Source organism: Pelodiscus sinensis, unplaced genomic scaffold (genome assembly GCF_049634645.1).
Source record: "Pelodiscus sinensis isolate JC-2024 unplaced genomic scaffold, ASM4963464v1 ctg87, whole genome shotgun sequence".
Classification (NCBI taxonomy): Eukaryota; Metazoa; Chordata; order Testudines; family Trionychidae; genus Pelodiscus; species Pelodiscus sinensis.
Window position 1 is genome coordinate 142,901 of NW_027466017.1, and position 17,174 is coordinate 160,074.

General features: G+C 54.5%; 1 protein-coding gene across 1 annotated transcript in view; it reads left to right on the forward strand.

Annotated features, from left to right (window-relative positions):
• Window positions 1-12,250, forward strand: part of LOC102451853 (uncharacterized) — a 32,812-nt gene extending 20,562 nt beyond the window's left edge. The window contains exons 10-18 of the mRNA XM_075918318.1: window positions 1,583-1,644; window positions 2,263-2,368; window positions 3,642-3,989; window positions 5,614-5,898; window positions 7,044-7,148; window positions 8,521-8,541; window positions 9,177-9,197; window positions 9,669-9,695; window positions 11,527-12,250. Of these exons, the coding sequence (XP_075774433.1) occupies window positions 1,583-1,644; window positions 2,263-2,368; window positions 3,642-3,989; window positions 5,614-5,898; window positions 7,044-7,148; window positions 8,521-8,541; window positions 9,177-9,197; window positions 9,669-9,695; window positions 11,527-12,041 (1,490 nt within the window). The 3' untranslated portion in view covers window positions 12,042-12,250. The remainder of the gene's footprint in view (window positions 1-1,582; window positions 1,645-2,262; window positions 2,369-3,641; window positions 3,990-5,613; window positions 5,899-7,043; window positions 7,149-8,520; window positions 8,542-9,176; window positions 9,198-9,668; window positions 9,696-11,526) is intronic.
• Window positions 12,251-17,174: the final 4,924 nt, after the last annotated feature.

A 17,174-nucleotide genomic window follows, 5' to 3' on the forward strand; every position in this document is an offset into this window, starting at 1 on the left:
TAATATTATATACAGGCAGTCCCCGGGTTACATACAAGATAGGGACTGTAGATTTGTTCTTAGGTTGAATTTGTATGTAAGTCGGAACTGGTACATATTGTAGGGGAAACTCTAGCCAAACATTTCTCCAGAGCTCAGTTTTATTCTCCCACACCTCACTTTCCTCAGTCCTTTATTCTCAAGCTGAGGTGTCTGCTGAGAAAAGCCGCTCCGCGTCTCCCTGGTCTGCTGGGGGGAAGCAGCTAGTGCAGGGTTGCCTCACCCTGTTTGTAAGTAGGGATCCGATGTAAGTCAGATCCATGTAACCTGGGGACTGCCTGTATATAACATTTGTATATACAGAAAAACTTCAGTGGACAATATTGGTGTTCATTTGTCCATGTTCCACTGCACTCTACTCCCATTTTTATCTATTTAAATTTTCAGAGTTGTGAACAATTATGTGTTTAAATATTTTTTTCTTGATTTTAATTTTTCATAATTTCAGGAATTTTTTTTTTGAAGGGGGGATCAGATGATAGTAAATGTTGAAACTCAAAAAACTTATGAATGTTAAAAAAACAAAATAGAAGCTCACAAGCCAACATACACAAAGTGAATATTCTTAAACAAACCCCTAATAAGTTCTCAAGCGACGTCTTCCTCACTGTGCCCGTCTGTGCGGAGAAAGACACTGACCGGCAAAGGTCTGAGCCTGCTAAGCCCCTGTACCCAGTATCCTACTACCAGGCTCAGCAAGGCCGACTCCCCTGCTCACACATCCAGGGGTCTCCTTAGCAAGGCTCAGATTTTGTCACAACTTATTTTGAGAGACGGTCTCAGACAGGCCACGGGCCGTGAGAAAAGCGAACGGAACCCGCGAAGCCCGTGATCTTCTCTGTGACTTTCACTAAAATATGGACAAAATGGGGAGTGAGGGCTCTGGGGTCCCTGCCAAGGCTGGTGGCTGGGAGCTGCCTGTGGGACTTCCCTACCAATTCTCGGACCTTCGCCCACAGCAGCTGGGAGCTCGGATCCCCCCCCCCCCGCCCTGCCCGCTGTGGGTTGGAGCTCCAGGGTCGGTGGCTAGGAGCTGTGGAGGCCCTGCCGCCTGGCCTTGAAAGCTCTGGGGTCCCTGCTGGCTGACAGCCCCAGCCCCACGGTCTGGATCTGAAGCAGAACAGGCCACGTAGGTCTCTGCCGGCCACAGGGACTCCAGGACACGCTCAAAGCCGCCACTTGTCCCCCACAGAACGGACGGCAGAAAAATCTCTTCTTATTCCTGGGCCGGAAGGCCGGAGCCTGCGGGCCTGGCATGGAGCCTTAGCCCAGCAGGGCCATGGCTGTGTCTTTAAGAGACGCCTCTTAAAGTGAGATAACTTCCCCTTTGCACAGCCTGCCTGTGCCACTGCACTTTCTCTTTCCTTTTCGTCCGGGCTGCAGGCGGCAGGCCCAGAAATCCCTTTGGAAGGGATGGAAATGGCGCGTGAAAAGGGCGAGGAAAAGCCGTGAGACCGGAGAACTCTGCCGCTGGTCTGTAGCCAGGGGCCTGGCTGTGCCGGGGACGCACTGAAATAATGACTTGGAGTGTCAGTCGCTGCAGCAGAACCAGGGCAGTTTGATCCCACCCTGCAGACGGGGCCGGTTCTCCGAAGGATCCCTCAGGTGGGTTCATTTTGCTGCACAAAGCCCCCTCTAGCCAGCGGCTCCCAACCTTTTCCGGATGGGGACCCCTGTTAACTATTCAGGAAGACTTGGTGACCCAGGGCAATTCAAATATGGGGGGGGGGGGAGGGGCAGAGCCACCTGGGGCGTTCTTGGCCACCCTTTTGAAATGTAACGGCGACCCCTATTTGGGTCCTGACCCATAGGCTGGGGAACCCTGTTCTAGCCCCTCACATACGCTGCGTGTGGCTTCATCAGATGATTGAACCAAAGGTTCGATAATCCCCTGAGACTTGTTTTACTCTTTCTGTGACCCCCACGTCCCAGGGACACTGAAAATGCTTTATACGCCGGTGCGGTTCCCATCGCTTTCCTAGCCACGGACATCGGGAGTTGGGACTCAGTTGCATTTCCATGAAATGCAACATCCAAAGTGATTGTGTTATGCAGAAGCAGGGAAATGCTCTGAAGCTGCATGTCAGGCCTTCTTCTGCGTGGCCAGAAATATATCCCGCTCAGAACTGTCTGTATTGTCTGAAATCACCGTGACTGTTACATTCAACACATTTTTGTTGCTGTTGTTTTCTCTCTCCTCTCCCGTCCTCTGGATCGTCTCAGGGTGAGATGAAAATTCTTTCCAGCTATGAGAGCTCCAGAGCGAGATCCTGTCTAGCTCATTTCATCATTTTCTTCCTCACGTGTTACGTGCACAAGCTGGAATCAGGTAGGAATGCCTGTGGCTGCTTCTGCTTCTTACAGGATTGATTGATTGATTTGCTTTGATCTATTCAATCTCCCTGAGTCACTGTTTGACACAAACTGGAACAAAAAACAGCACCAACGGCTCAGGGTGTGAACTCCAGTCCGAGCAAACAATCTTTGTTACGAACGGGGTAAAACTTGGTTACGGGTTGAATTTCAGATCTCAGTCACACTGCCGTGGGAATGTCGACTTTCCCTTAGCCCATGTGTAAGTGTGACCCCTCTGCCTGGGAGCGCCAGTAGCAGCCAGAGTGGGGTTCAGTGTCTAGAGGCTCCGCTCCATCCTTCAATACAGAACTGGCTCCAGCCTCTCCCCATAACCTGGGGAAATTCACGTGCAAGTCCCGGGTGCCTCTGGGAGCCACACTCCCCCCTTGCAGGCACTGAGTCTGAGTGCGGAAAAGACACTTTCCATAGAAGGGCGGGAAGTGACGTGGGGGAAAACACCACAGACAGGCTCTTAAATACAAACCACGAGTGACGGTCCCACCCCAAGCAGGCCGGGCGAAGTGCCTTCCCCTCAGCGCCTCCCAGCCCCCTCCGGTCGCACTGGCAGCAGGGCCGGGGCCGCTGTGGCAGCACCATGGGACGTGCCTGGAATGGGACTGAGTCTCACAGAGCCGCACAGGAGAGAGACGGAATTGCCAGGCTGGTGTAAGGGGCTGGCTGGGGGCCCCCATCTGTGATGGTCCCAGCCCTGAGCCTCCACCCTGCAGGTGCCCTAAAGGGGGGGCAGAGGAGACTGAAGCTCCCCCCCCCACAATTCAGATTTAACAGGGACTTTGCCGGCTGTTCCCCTTCGTCAGGGAGCGAGAGGAAAGTGCCCAGTTGGCTGCATCCCTCACTCTGGCTGGGGAGCAGGGGGCAGACGAGCTGCGCACTTTGGCATCGCTCCCTGGAAGGGACAGGAGGGGGAAAGTCCAGCAGCCCTGGTACAAATCTCCAGGGAGGAAGGTTCAGCCCTTTGCCCTCCCTCCCTCCCCACCCACCCCCACACACAGTCCCCTGCCCAGAGCCCCTCCTCACTTCCACCAATCCTGACTCCTGAATCCCCCCAACATCTCCAGCCCCCGGACTTGAGTCGCTCTTTAAGGCCCTGAGCAACGCTAAGGAAACATGCCAGTGTGAGAGATGCACTTTAGAGCCTTGGGTGACTGACTCATTAACTGTCTATTGAATCCCCTTTTGTTTGTTTGTTTTGTCTTTTCTTTTCTGCGCCCTGGTGCATTTTGCAGCCCAGTTCACAGTGGTTGGGCCTGGCCGCCCTGTCATGGCCACTCTGGGGGGGCACATCGTGTTACCCTGTCACCTGTCCCCCAACATGAGCGCGCAGGACATGGAGGTGAGATGGTTCCAACGTGAGTTCACTCCCTTCGTGCACCTGTACCGGCGTGGGAAGGAAGAGTTTGGGCAGCAGATGCCCGAGTATCGTGACAGGACGGAGCTTGTGAAAGACGGCATCATGGATGGGAATGTTGACTTGCAAATTATCAATGTCAGGCGCTCTGACGAAGGCCAGTACCACTGCTCTGTTCAGGATGGTGACTTTCATGAGGAAGCTGTACTAGAACTGAAGGTCGCAGGTCAGTAACTCGGGTCTGTCGTCTCTTTTTAGAAAGCTCTTGGACTCAGACCACAAAAGTAGTTAGGCACCTAACTCCACACCTCAGTCCAAAACTTAGGTGCTCCTGGGGTCCTCAAAACAGCCATTACATTAGTTACTTTTTATGCCAGAGAGAGAAAGGGAGGCTCTGTAGTCCTGGGGTTAACAGCACCAGAGGTGGGATGCCCAAGGACTATCTCTCATTCTAATTAATCGTTAATTATTTATCCAATCTGCCAAGTAATTAAATAGCCAAAGAAACAGCAGGACTGGCATGAGTTTTCCCACCTCCCATGGGTGTACCCGAAACACTGCGCCGGGCCCAGATTAAGGTCTTTGTAGGCCCTAGGCACGCTCATAATCATAGGTCTTTCAATTAGACTCTATATAAATATCTAAGGGAGAAATGCCCGATCTCCTGTAAGCCTAAGAGTTCATTGTATGTGGTTACCTGTGTGGTGTTTGTTGACTAAAGAGAGAAAATTATTAATTTGGATTCAGCAGTTTTCTTATTTTCAAGTCAATTATTCATTTTTTCAGGGTTTAATTTTTTTGTAGGCCCCAAACTTTTTCGCAAGCCCTAAGCACTGAGCCTGTTGTGCCAAATAGATAATCTGGCCCTGCCCCGTGCTACACGCTCTCCCTCTCTCTCTGGCCCGATGACTATTTACATATTCATAAACAGCAGAGTTGTCATCGGGCCAGAGAGAAAGAGAGGCGGGAATTTTCTAGGTTATCACCCTTAACGCTATATGGTCACACTATGACATTTTCAGTTAGTTCATGTTGCAGGCCTGTACGCAGGAATTTCTGTGGGGCAGGGGGTGAGCTGTTGGAGGGGCTGGTGGCTTCCCCTCCCACCGCCTGTGTCCCAGTCCCACCTCTGGCCTTGTTTTTGGGTGAGGAATGGGGGAATCAGCCCCAGTCCGTCCTGGCCAGCCGGAGCATGGGGGAGGGAAAATGAGGCAATTTGCTGCCCTTGCCTTACCTAGGTCAGCCAGAATCAGTCCCATGGTGAACCATTAAGGAGCATGAGGGAGGGGGGAATTGCACCCTTCACACACTCCCTGTGTGTGGGCCCGTGTCGTTGGGTTGAGATGCACCAAGGGTACGTCTAGACTACATGCCTGTCGCCAGAGGCATGTCGATTAGGCTACCAGGCATAGGAAAATAAATAATCGCCGCTTCATTTAAGTTTAAATGGCTGCCGCACTGAGCCAATCAGCTGTTTGTCAGCACAGTGCGGTAGTCTGGACACACGAGGGTCGACATCAAAGGCATTTGTCGACCTTGCAGGTAAACCTCATCCCAGTAACCTGCGTGCTACTGACTCTGCTGGGCTGGGACAGGAGTGAAGAGAGAATGTTTCCTCAACTCAAGTGCATTTAAAGCAACCAAAAAACTTTGTTTAGTGCAGCATTTCTCAGATGTGGCCGCCCGGGGCTTTTCGTACAGCCACCGCCTCTGGGCCGTAACAATTTCATTGTCAAGTTTCCTCTTTCCGTGAACATCAGCAGTAAAGTGCATTCAATGATTTGACTGGAAATGTGAATGTTTATTCACTCGGCTGTAGGCTCATTTCATTGAACACTGATTCATTCCAGCTTTAGGTTCCGCACCTCGCATCTCTGTCGAGGGTCACCAGGACGGAGGGATCCGAGTGGTGTGTCAGTCGGCCGGATGGTACCCACAGCCCCAGGTGCTGTGGAGAGATTCCAACGGGCAGCCTTTATCCTCTTCGACTGAAACAAAGTCCGAAAAGGAAGGTGGCTTCTTGGAAATAAAAGATTCTATCGTTATAACGGAAAACTCAAACAAGAATTTGTCCTGTTCTATAAGGATCATGCACATGGACGCAGAAAGGAAATCAGTGACTTTTGATATAGCAGGTCAGTTACTGCTAAAACCCCACTCTGTCATACTGGCAAGAATTAAAAATCAGGTTGCTAAATCGTCCGGAAGTTCCAGTGTGCAAACCCCCTCACAACAACTGTATTTCAGATGAAGTGAAAGTGGAGGGCGCAATGTTGGATACAATGTACTCCAGGGATTCCGTAGTGAACCCAGAAACAAGCATTTTAAACCCAGAAAATTCAGGGTTACCATTACATTTACAGGCAATCCAAATATGTTAATGCATGAAAGTGCCCTTTGCCTACAACCCTAACCTACATGGCTCCCTCGAGGGAGCCATGTAGTCTAGACACAGCCTTATTCTGGGTCCCTGGGCTGCAGCCACCAAAGCCTCTGTGTGTTATCTCGCCCTGACTGGTGAGGTGCAGGGGGCATGTGTAGCTCTGCCAGTTGCAGTCCCCTCCACTGGGCTGAAGCCATGTTGCCGCATGTGCCAAGGGAAACTGCTTCCCTGCACTGCCCTCGCCTGCAGGATCTGCTCCTGCAGCTCCCATTGGCCTGGAATCTTGGCCAATGGGAGCTGCAAGAGGTGGTGCCCACAAGCAAGTGCAGGGCAGTGTGGCCTCTGCTGAGCCACCTGCTTCTCACACCCACCCCAAAGAGCTGCTCTTGGTTAGTGCCTTGCACCCCAACCTCCTGCCCCAGCCATGACCCTTCTCACGCACCCTCCCAATGTGTTACTCCCTCACTTCTGTCTCAGGAGGAATTGGCCCATTCTGACTGACACTTTTCCAGAGCGCTCAGTCTGAGACAGACACCGCACAGGGACCCTTCTGCCCAGACGGTTTGAGTTTGGCAAATTAGAGAGCCAATGAAAAGGAGGCCCTGCCAGGGGAAGCACCAAGCAACGTTCATAAAGGTGATGTGATGAGAGGGAGATGGAGAGAGAAGGCGATGGGAGGCGGGTGGGGGAGGGAGCTGAGACTGCTAGCAGGTGATAGTATTCAGGACCCTGTTCTATCAAAAGTGGATGAGCAGAAACTGGTTTTACACTTGGTTTCTGCCCGTGTTTATATTTGCAGGGAACAATGTTTCCCACGTGTATTTCACACACAGTCTGATGTGAAGCATTTTCCTACAAGGCTGCCTGTGTCCAAGCTAGTGGGGCTTTGTGTTTCAGACTCCTTTTTCCCACGAGCCTCTCCCTGGATGGTGGGCTGGAGCGTGACCCTGGTGATTTTGTTGCCGTTCGTCTGCCTGGCTTCGTTTCTGTTCAGAGTAAGAGGTAAAGCTCAAAGGGGGAAAACACAAAGTAACGGGAATGGGATTTTCTCCTCACAAATAGGTTAGATGTGACACCTGAGAGAGTTCTCTCAGCTCACGTTGCACCCTGGAATCCATCCTGGGAGGAGGGGATTGGCCTCTAAAGTTACAAAAAGTTCTTGGCTCTTGGTGACTCATTCGCCTGCTGATAATTCGCCCCTCCTCCCCCTCACTGTGCTTCAAACTGCTGCCCACGGCTGCCCAAGTGTCATGGGAGGAATCCAGGCACTGGCTGGGGAAGCTGGTTGGGCCCCCCCAAGGGTCCCATGTGGCTGCTCACAGAAGCAGCATGTTGGCAGGGCTGTTCCGACCGTCCCTTTGCCTCCTTTGTCTTTTGATCCGCCTGGCTCAGCCCCTTTAGTTTCAGGTGGAAAATCAACCTCATGGGGCTCAGTCCGACCCAAACCCCCAGGGCAGAGCAGGCCTGAGTCTCAGCTCCACTGACGTTCAATGTGCTTGGCGCTGGACCCCCCCCCCCCCCAGCTCCACAGAAATACCGGCCCTGGGGAGTTTCAGATGTTCAGTTCCACCGTGTTCAGATTATTGCAACATGAACGGACGGCTTAGTCCTGCTGCTGTGGGAGCTCTGTGAGGTGCTTCGGGATTCAGACTCACATGAGAGCGAATGTCCAGGCTTGGGGCAGACACACACACAGATAGAGGCAGACAGACAGACAGACAGACAGACAGGTTGCGTTGTGGGTTTTGAAAAGCTTCATCGCAGAGTGAGGATTGCACAGCCTCAGCTATTGAGAAGCAGTTTCGTGCCATCAGAACGGTGCGACTTAAGTTTTCTTTACCCGTCTTGAGATCTGTTTATTTATCTGGTGACAGTGGCGGGGGGAGGAGGGGAGGGCCATCAGGAGAAAATTCCCTTCTCACAACCTGGTATGACATTATTTTAACACAATGTAGATGGAATGTGAGTATGTGACTCCAGATCTTACAGCTAATTGCTCCTGCTCTCCACTCTGGAGGCAGAAGGCAGCTTTGGCTATAGGCCTTCCAACGTGGTCACAGGAAAACCATATTGTTACATGGCATCCGCCCTTGGCATTCCCTGCGGACCAAGCCTGGGTGTGAACTGTAGCTCCTGTAAGAAAGGTCTGTCCATGTGCTGTTCATAAACTAATCATTAGTACACTTAAATGTAACCAGATTCTGGGACTGATTTTTTTTTGTCTTCTGGGAACCAACCTGCAAGTCACTGGAGAGCTGCACCAGCTTGGTAGAGGGGCAGCCTGGTCGTTATTTGAGAACTTATAATGAAGAGATTTCTTTAAATCGAGATCAACTGAAAATCTCCAAATAATTGTGTTTGTTTTCTGTTACAGGGAAACATCTCGACACCCTCAGTAAGTTCCCTCCTTCTCCTGGGAGAACCAGTTTTCTGTTATGGAGGATTTTGACACAAATGTGATCATGACAATGTGACAACCCTAAGCAAGGCTGCCCATGCTAATTGTGTAACTAGTCACTGCAGTAATAGGGTAGGAAGCCAGCGCTGTGCTAGTGTCTTGGGGGGGGGGGGGCAAATGGAGCCAGTGTGCACTGGATGCTCACAGCAAAAATGCCTCCATACAAAGACTGTCAGAGGGGCTGGTGCAGCTCAGGAGAGATGTAAAGATGTGGCCACTGGGGTCAGCATCATGTAGAGTCAGTGCCCACAACCTCGGCATGCTGGCACTTCATGAGTCAGAATTTCCAGACTTTTTGCCAGACTCCAGGCTGGAGCGCTGGCCAGGGGGAGACTTTGGGGCTCCTTCTGCCTTTCCTTGTCGAGCTGACACAGCTCACACCCCTCACACAGCTGCGCCAGTGTGAAAAGTGACTTGCACCGGGGTGGCTTATCCTGTGTCCAGTCCTAGGCTGAATTGGCGTAAAACAATGCCCAGGAGATCAGCCTCAGTGATCAGTAGCTGGGGGCCTGCGGTCGTTAATTTCACACCAGAGATTTTACAGCCTGGTCTTCTTTTTCTTTATTATTTAGGTAAATGTCGCACGGAGCTCGGTAAGGACCTTTTTGTTGTTTGTTTTATTTCTTTCTCTAGTGCAGTGGTCTCCAACCTTTTTACACCCAAGATCACTTTTTAAATGACAGACCAAGCCAAAATCTACCGCCCCGCCCCTTCCTTGAAGCCCCGCCCTCTCTATTCTCCTCCTCTCCATCACTTGCTACCCCCAATCCTTATACTGCTACTTTAAAAAAAAAATTCCCACCATTCCTCACAGCTACTCACCTGTGCTGTTGCTCAGTGAGTAGCTGCTCCTCAAATGAGGAAATCTAATGTAAATGTACTGCACAGGCGCGCAGTTCAGAGAGGGCTCAAGAGCTACTCTTAGAGCCTCCGAGATCTACCGGTAGATCGCGATCTACTGGTTGGTGACCACGGCTCTAGTGCTTTCTTTTCTGATAGTGAAGCTGATTGATTCTACGTTTGTCTTGCTTAATTCTCATCCCCATCTGTGTGTTGACTTTCAGCATGGAGGAGAGCCCTACGTGATGCAGGTAATTACGACAAATGTTTAATCAAAGGGTGATCCTGCTCTGTCACCGTGTAAAAAGGTGAAAAATATAATAAACAGAACAGAATGTTTTCCTGGTGCGAAAAGCTCAGGTGTTGAGGTTCAAAAGAGGAAGAGGCAGGGAACAGCCTATCATGTCCTGGTTACAAATTGCTCCCCTACCTCTGGAGACAATCCTGGGTCTGTTTGGCTGAGTGAATATTCCTCCTTAGGATCCCAGCCCTAGAGTCAGGGAGAGGAACGAGAGCAGGGACCAGACACAAGAGTTCAAATCCAGAATCCCCCTGATCCGTGTTCAGCTGGCGCCTGTTTTCTCTTCTCTCTGTCCACAGAGATCGCCCGTTTCTCTGCTCTCCATCAGATCCCGAATTTCTGCTGGTTTTAACCCTCTCATCCATGTTTTCCTTCATTTCTACCAATGACACCCTCTTTCTCCTGTCTCCACCACTAAATACCTCCTCTTGTAGAATCCCGCAATTCTCTGTCTGCCCCGATGACTAGCCAAAGACATTTAATTAGGGATCTATCGACTCACGTCATTATCTTCGGATCTCAGACCTGTGGCAGGATGGAGCATAAATCAGTCTGGTGTCAGCAAGAGACGTCCAGGCTCCAGCACTTTAAATACAAGGGAGAAAGGACGCATCAGGGAGAGCTAGTTGGGACCATGTGACTGAAAAGTCTCAGATGGGAAGCTGTGTTAGTCTGTCTGCAAAGACAATGAGGAGTCCTGGGCACCTTTCAGCTAACAGATTTATTAGGGCGTCAGCTTTTGTGGGTAACACCCACTTCATCAGATGGATTGGAGTGGAGTTTAAGCAAGGGTGTGTGTGTGTGTGTGTGTGTGTGTGTGTGTGTGTGTGTGTGTGTGTGTGTGTGGAGAGAGACAACAAAAGAAAGTGGGTCCAAGCACCGTCTTTCTTTTGCTGTCCATACACACCCCTGCTTCTGTTTTCCCCACAAAGGTTCGTGCCCCAGTAAATCTGTCCGTCTCTTCAGCTGTGCAGGGGCCTCATTATTTTTTCATAACACTGACGTGAGGGAAATCCCCTGGGTCGCCCCGAGAGTCCAGGGCAAGGGCGGAATGGAAAGGGGCCTGAGGAGTCACATGCCCCCTACGCTGTGGAGAGGAGAGGAGGGGCTGTCCGGAAGCCACGGGGGGCACTGCATGGCGGGCCGTGGGGTCAGTGGGGGGCTGCCCCCCGCATTAACCAGCTGTGGTGGGGGAAGAGGAGGATGTGGCCGGGGGAGCGGACTGAGCGGGGGTCACTTGCTCTGTGCACTGGGAGCAGTGCAATGGGAGGGGGGCAGACCCCCCCCCCCCCGCTGGTCTGGTCTCCCCAGCACAGCTGTTCCCCGGGGCAGGCTCAGCTGGGGAAAGAGGCAGGGCAGGGGCGGAGCAGGGAGAGGGAGGAGCGAGGGCAGAGAGGTGCAGGCAGAGTAGGGGCTTGGCATAGAGGGGGGGTGTCCCACTTGGGGGGCTGTCACATGACCTGTGGTCTCTCAGCCCCCCCCCGCACCAGCGACCTCTGCAGGCCCCCTAGTCCCACTCGGGAGCGATGGGAACAGGGGAAATATTAAGTCTCGGGACTGGGTCAGTAAATCTCTCTGCTCTGCCACGGCCCCTCCCTGCCGGGGAGCGAGCTGCCCCTTGGGCTGGGCCGAGACCTCAGGGCTGCTCCCCACTCAGAGCCGGGCGCCCCGAGGGGCAGGAGAGTCCCTGAGTCACGGCCCAGCTGGGGCAGATTCTGTCCCTGACGCCATCGACCCCCCAGGGCCGAGCTCTGCCCCTCACGCTCTGATTCTCCCCCCAGCCAACGTGACTCTGGATCCAGACACGGCAAATCCCTGGCTCGTCCTGTCGGGGGACGGGAAACGTGTGAGAGAGGCAGAGACATGGCAGCCATGGCCCGACACCCTGGAGAGATTTGACACTGAGCCCTGTGTGCTGGGCCGGGAGGGCTTCACCTCGGGGAGACATTACTGGGAGGTGGAGGTGGGGGGATGGGGACTCTGGGCTGTGGGGGTGGCCAGAGAGTCTGTGAGCAGGAAGGGATGGGTCAGCCTGAGCCCCCAGGGCGGGATCTGGGCTGTGCGGCGGCTGGGGGATGAGTTCCTGGCTCTCACTGACCCTGCGACCCCCCTGCCCCTGAGCCCCCCCAGCAGAATCCGGGTTTGTCTGGACTGTGATGGGGGGCAGGTGACATTTATCGATGCTGGAACCGAGGCCCCGATCTTCACTTTCCCGCCGGGCTCCCTCCCCGGGGAGAGAATCCGACCCTGGATCTGGGTGTGGGACACAGACACCCTGCTCCGACTGTCTCCATGACAACAGCCCCTCTGCCCTCACACCCCCCAGACTCTGTGACCCTGGAGGACTCCCCTGTACCCCGCCCCGGCTCCTCCTCTCTGTGACCCCAGAAGCTCCTCTCCCTCCCTCCCTGCGGGGCAGATCTGGGGGCTGGGCGGGGGCAGAGCGAACAGCCGGGCTGGGGACAGGCGGAGGTGGGGGCCGGGCTGAGGACAGGCGGAGGTGGGGGCTGGGCTGGGGTCAGGCGGAGGTGGGGGCCGGGCTGGGGACAGGCGGAGATGGGTGTTTGGGCTGGGGACAGGCGGAGGTAGGGGCCGGGCTGAGGACAGGCGGAGGTGGGGGCTGGGCTGGGGCCAGGCGGAGATGGGTGTTTGGGCTGAGGACAGGCAGAGGTGGGGGCTGCACTGGGGACAGGCGGAGGTGGGTGTTTGGGCTGAGGACAGGCAGAGGTGGGGGCTGGGCTGGGGACAGGCGGAGGTGGGTGTTTGGGCTGAGGACAGGCAGAGGTGGGGGCTGCGCTGGGGACAGGCGGAGGTGGGGGCAGAGATGGGGGCTGGGCTGGGGACAGGCCGAGGTGGGTGTTTGGGCTGGGGCCAGGCGGAGGTGGGGGCCGTGCTGGGGCCAGGCGGAGGTGGGGGCCGTGCTGGGGCCAGGCGGAGGTGGGTGTTTGGGCTGGGAACAGGCGGAGGTGGGGGCCGGGCTGGGGCCAGGCAGAGGTGGGTGTTTGGGCTGGGGACAGGCGGAGGTGGGGGCCGGGCTGGGGACAGGTGGAGATGGGGGCCGGGCTGGGGACAGGCGGAGGTGGGGCCCGGGCAGGGGACAGGCGGAGGTGGGGCCCGGGCAGGGGACAGGCGGAGGTGGGTGCCAGGCTGGGGACAGGCGGAGGAGGGGCCCGGGCAGGGGACAGGCGGAGGCGGGGCCCGGGCAGGGGACAGGCGGAGGCGGGGCCCGGGCAGGGGACAGGCGGAGGCGGGGGCCGGGCTGGGGACAGGCGGAGGTGGGGGCCGGGCTGGGGACCGGCAGAGGTGGGTGTTTGGGCTGGGGACAGGCGGAGATGGGGGCTGGGCTGGGGACAGGCGGAGGTGGGGGCCGGGCTGGGGACAGGTGGAGGTGGGTGTTTGGGCTGGGGACAGGCGGAGGTGGGTGTTTGGGCTGGGGACAGGTGGAGGTGGGGGTTGGGCTGGGGACAGGCGGAGGTGGGTGTTTGGGCTGGGGACAGGCGGAGGTGGGGGTTGGGCTGGGGACAGGCGGAGGTGGGTGTTTGGGCTGGGGACAGGCGGAGGTGGGGGGCCGGGCTGGGGACAGGCGGAGGTGGGGGCCGGGCTGGGGACAGGCGGAGGTGGGGGCTGGGCTGGGGACAGGCGGAGGTGGGGGCCGGGCTGGGGACAGGCAGAGGTGGGGGTTCCAGGACACAGAATTAACCCAGCAGGGTTGGGGGGAAGCTGGAGGCTCTGCAGCAGCAGGAGGCGATTTGCAGAGATCTGGGTCCATTGGCGCAGCCAGAGGGGAAGGGATAAAATCAGGACAAACAATGGGGCCAAATCAGAGACCCGTCCCTGCCCCAATCTTGGGGTCCCCGGGCACAGTCTTGGGGGGAGGCTCTCTAGGCCCTGCCTGAGGTGTGTTACCCCCTGCCTGGCCCCTTGGAGCCGAGCTGACCCTGCAGAGTCCCACATGCTGAGACCCCCCGTCTCCCAGAGCTCCAGGCCAGGGTGATCTCTGTCCGGAGGGGAATTGCGCTCGCCAGAGGGGAATTGCATGAGGAATCCAGGCCCCTCTCCTCTCAGTCTGGGATAATGCCGGTTACCGATACCGTGTCTCTTGCAAACTGTTTAAACGGATCCTAGGAACTTCCCAGAACTCAGGGGTGACCACAGATGTACGGAGCCTTCCTTTGCCAACTGCGCACCCGGAACCTTACCGGAAATGTTTCCTTTAATAAATGTTCATCCAGTGATGTCCCTGTGGGAGCGTCACCGTGATGTCGGATCATCCCGGCGCCACAGATGGGAGTTTTCATTAGCAGTAGTCGGTCAGACCGTACATGTACAGTGGCTGCCTCGTGCAGCTCATGCCCTTTTGCTCACGCGCACGGTCTGCCTCCCGCCAGTTCCCTCTTCACCGCCCTCGGTCGCAGACAGAGCGAGCTCTTCTCCTCAGGGGCTTTTTGTAGTCAGAGATAGTTTACTTGTTAGTTTTTCCATAAGGGCTGTGTCCAGACTGGCATGTTTTTCCGCAATTTGCCAGCTGTCTACACTGGCCGCTTGAATTTCCACAAGACCACTGACTTCCTACTGTCTGAAATCAGAGCTGCTTGCGGAAATACGATGCTGCTCCCGTTCGGGCAAAAGCCCCTTTTGCACAAAACTTTTGCGTAAAAGGGCCAGTGTAGACAGCTCGGATTTGTTTTGCGCAAAAAAGCCCCGATGGCGAAAATGGCGATCGGGGCTTTTTTGCGCAAAAGCGCGTCTAGATTGGCCACGGACGCTCTCCAGACGCTCTCTTCCGCAAATGCTTTTAACGGAAAACTTGGAGGGGTTTTGCTCGGGAGGCTTCAGGCAGGCAGCTGCAGCGCTCTGTGGGACTGGTGTGTGGCCTGTTTGGAGAGGTCACCAGTCTGGGGCTGTAAGGAGCCTCGAAGTTGAGCAATTCACCCTGAGCGGACGCCCTCCGCTGTGCCCAGACACGGCCCGGTCTGTCACAGTGGCGTAGTCCAGTATCCTGCCGACTACCAGACTGGTGACCTCTCCAAACAGGCCGCAAACCAGTCCCACAGAGCGATTCAGCAGCCTGCCTGAAGCGTCCCGAGCAAAACTCCTCTGAGACCCCAGCAATATCCGTGCCCCAGATGGCCCGACCACACTCACGGGCTCCACCCCAGGGCCCTAAGGACTTGGACCACACCAAGGTCCAACTCTGGCTGGTGGGGCTGCTGCCTTAACTCACTACCCACGGGCATTGACGAGGTGTACCGGTAGTTCGGAATTGGAAGCCTAGTTCGAACTACCTAGTTCGAGCCCCGTGTAGCCGCGCTGCACGGGGTTCGAACCAGCGGGGTTTTAAAAATGGCGGCTCCCCGCTTATGCAAATGAAGCCCGGGAAATTCAAATCCCGGGCTTCATTTGCAAGTGCGGTATGCCTACATTACCCTCCTAGTTCGAACTAGCGGGGTAGTGTAGACAGACCCTGAATGGGCTGCACGTGTTCTACACTTGAGCCTTTGATGTTGTGTGGGTGTGGAATAGACCAGCCCCACCAGCTGGTGGCTTTTTTCAGGCTACGCCCGATGGCATCCAACTTGCTGAAGGAGGCCGATTGTGCAATTTCTGGTTTCTCAGGGGCTGCAGAAGCCGGCCAGGAGATGGCGGTGATGTTCCAGAAATCGGTCCACGTCCTTTGCTGGGTTTTTTGATTGTTTTGCAGTTACAGACTCAACACGGCCGGCCCTCTGAAAGTTAGTTTGTGGGACTCGGCCCAGTGTCTCTGGCTGAAAGAAGCCGTTCTCGGCTCTTTCCCTGGCCTGAGCAATTTTTGTCACTTCCCTCCTTTGCGGGTCTGTATCAACCCATAGGATGAGCAAGAATTCGCACGGTTACGTGTCACTCCAAAACGGTGCTCGCAGGACACTTAACCCTCCCCACGCCTCCTTCCCCCTCGTGCGGTGGAATTCGCCGCAAGGCCTCCGATCTGTAGCCAGTTCATTCCTTACCGCATCCATTTATTGTCTGACGATTCGATTAACGAACATGCTGTGCCGTATGGAATCATCGAACACTAGAACTGGAAGGGATCTCGAGAGGTCATCCGGTCCTGTTCCCGGCCCTCACGGCAGGACCAAGCCCTGTCTAGATTAGTGTTTCTCAACCTTTTTTAATAAAGTACCCCTTTAAAAAAAATGAGAAGTACCCCCATACCTATAATCTTTCAGACACACAACATTTTTTTCTACCATAGCAACACATCTGTTTACACAACTTCATCATCACCGGGCAGATGATAAAATGTTTGGGTGTAAAAAGTACACAAATAAGAAAGCGCTGTAAAACGTACAACAAAAATTCAACATGCATCGGACGAAGTGGGTCTTTGCCCCCGAAAGCTTCTGTTCTAACACTTTGGTTAATCTATAAGGTGCCACAGGACTCCTCTCCGCTTTTGCAGATTCAGACTAACACGGCTACCCCTCTGATACTCAACAAAAATTCAGTTTTCTCCAAATTTCAGTTGGGTTGACGTATTCCCCCCAACTTCTCTTGAGCACCCAAGTACCCCTGGTTGAGAATCACAGGGCTAGCCTGCCCCGATAGATGTCTGTCCAACCTGCTCTGAAATATCTCCAGGGATGGAAAGTCCACAACCCCCCTGGACAATTTATTCCTGGCTACGTCTACACTGGCAGCTTCTTGCACAAGAACTGTTTTGCGGAAGAGTTCTTGCGCAAAAAGTCTTCCACAAGAGCGCGTCTACACTGCCGTGTGCTTTTGCGCAAGAGCGTCTCTGGCCGTGTGGATGCTCTCTTGCACAAGAAAGCACTGATGGCTATTTTAGCCATAGGGGTTTCTTGCGCAAGAAATTCATGTTGTCTGTCTACACTGCCCTCTTGTGCAAGAGCTCTTACACAAGAGGGCTAATTCCTCACGGGGAGAGGAATAACTCTTCCGGAAGAAGCCCTGTTTTCCGACGCTAGACAGTAAATTTACTTGCGCAAGAACGTGCGTGCAGTGTAGACAGCTGTTCTTGCGCAAGAAGCCGCCAGTGTAGACATAGCTCCAGTGTTTAACCACCCTGACAGTTAGGAACTTTTTCCTAATGTCCAACCTCAACCTCTCTCGCTGCAATTTCAGCCCATTGCTGCTTGTCCTGTCCTCAGAGGCCAAGATGAACAAGTTTTCTCCCTCCTCCTTATAACACTCTCTTAGGGTATGCCTACATTACCCTGCTAGTTCGAACTAGCGGGGTAGTGTAGACATACCCTATGGTACTTGACTAGCTGGCTAGAGGGAAATACTCCCCCAAAGAATCCACGAGTTATTGTGAATTACCCATGGAACACGAGTCAACAACATGACCTAAATGAAGCATCATATGTAGGACACAAGGAGTCATTGACTCTCGGTTGGTGTCTTGTGTCCAGTTGTGGGCACGCCCGTT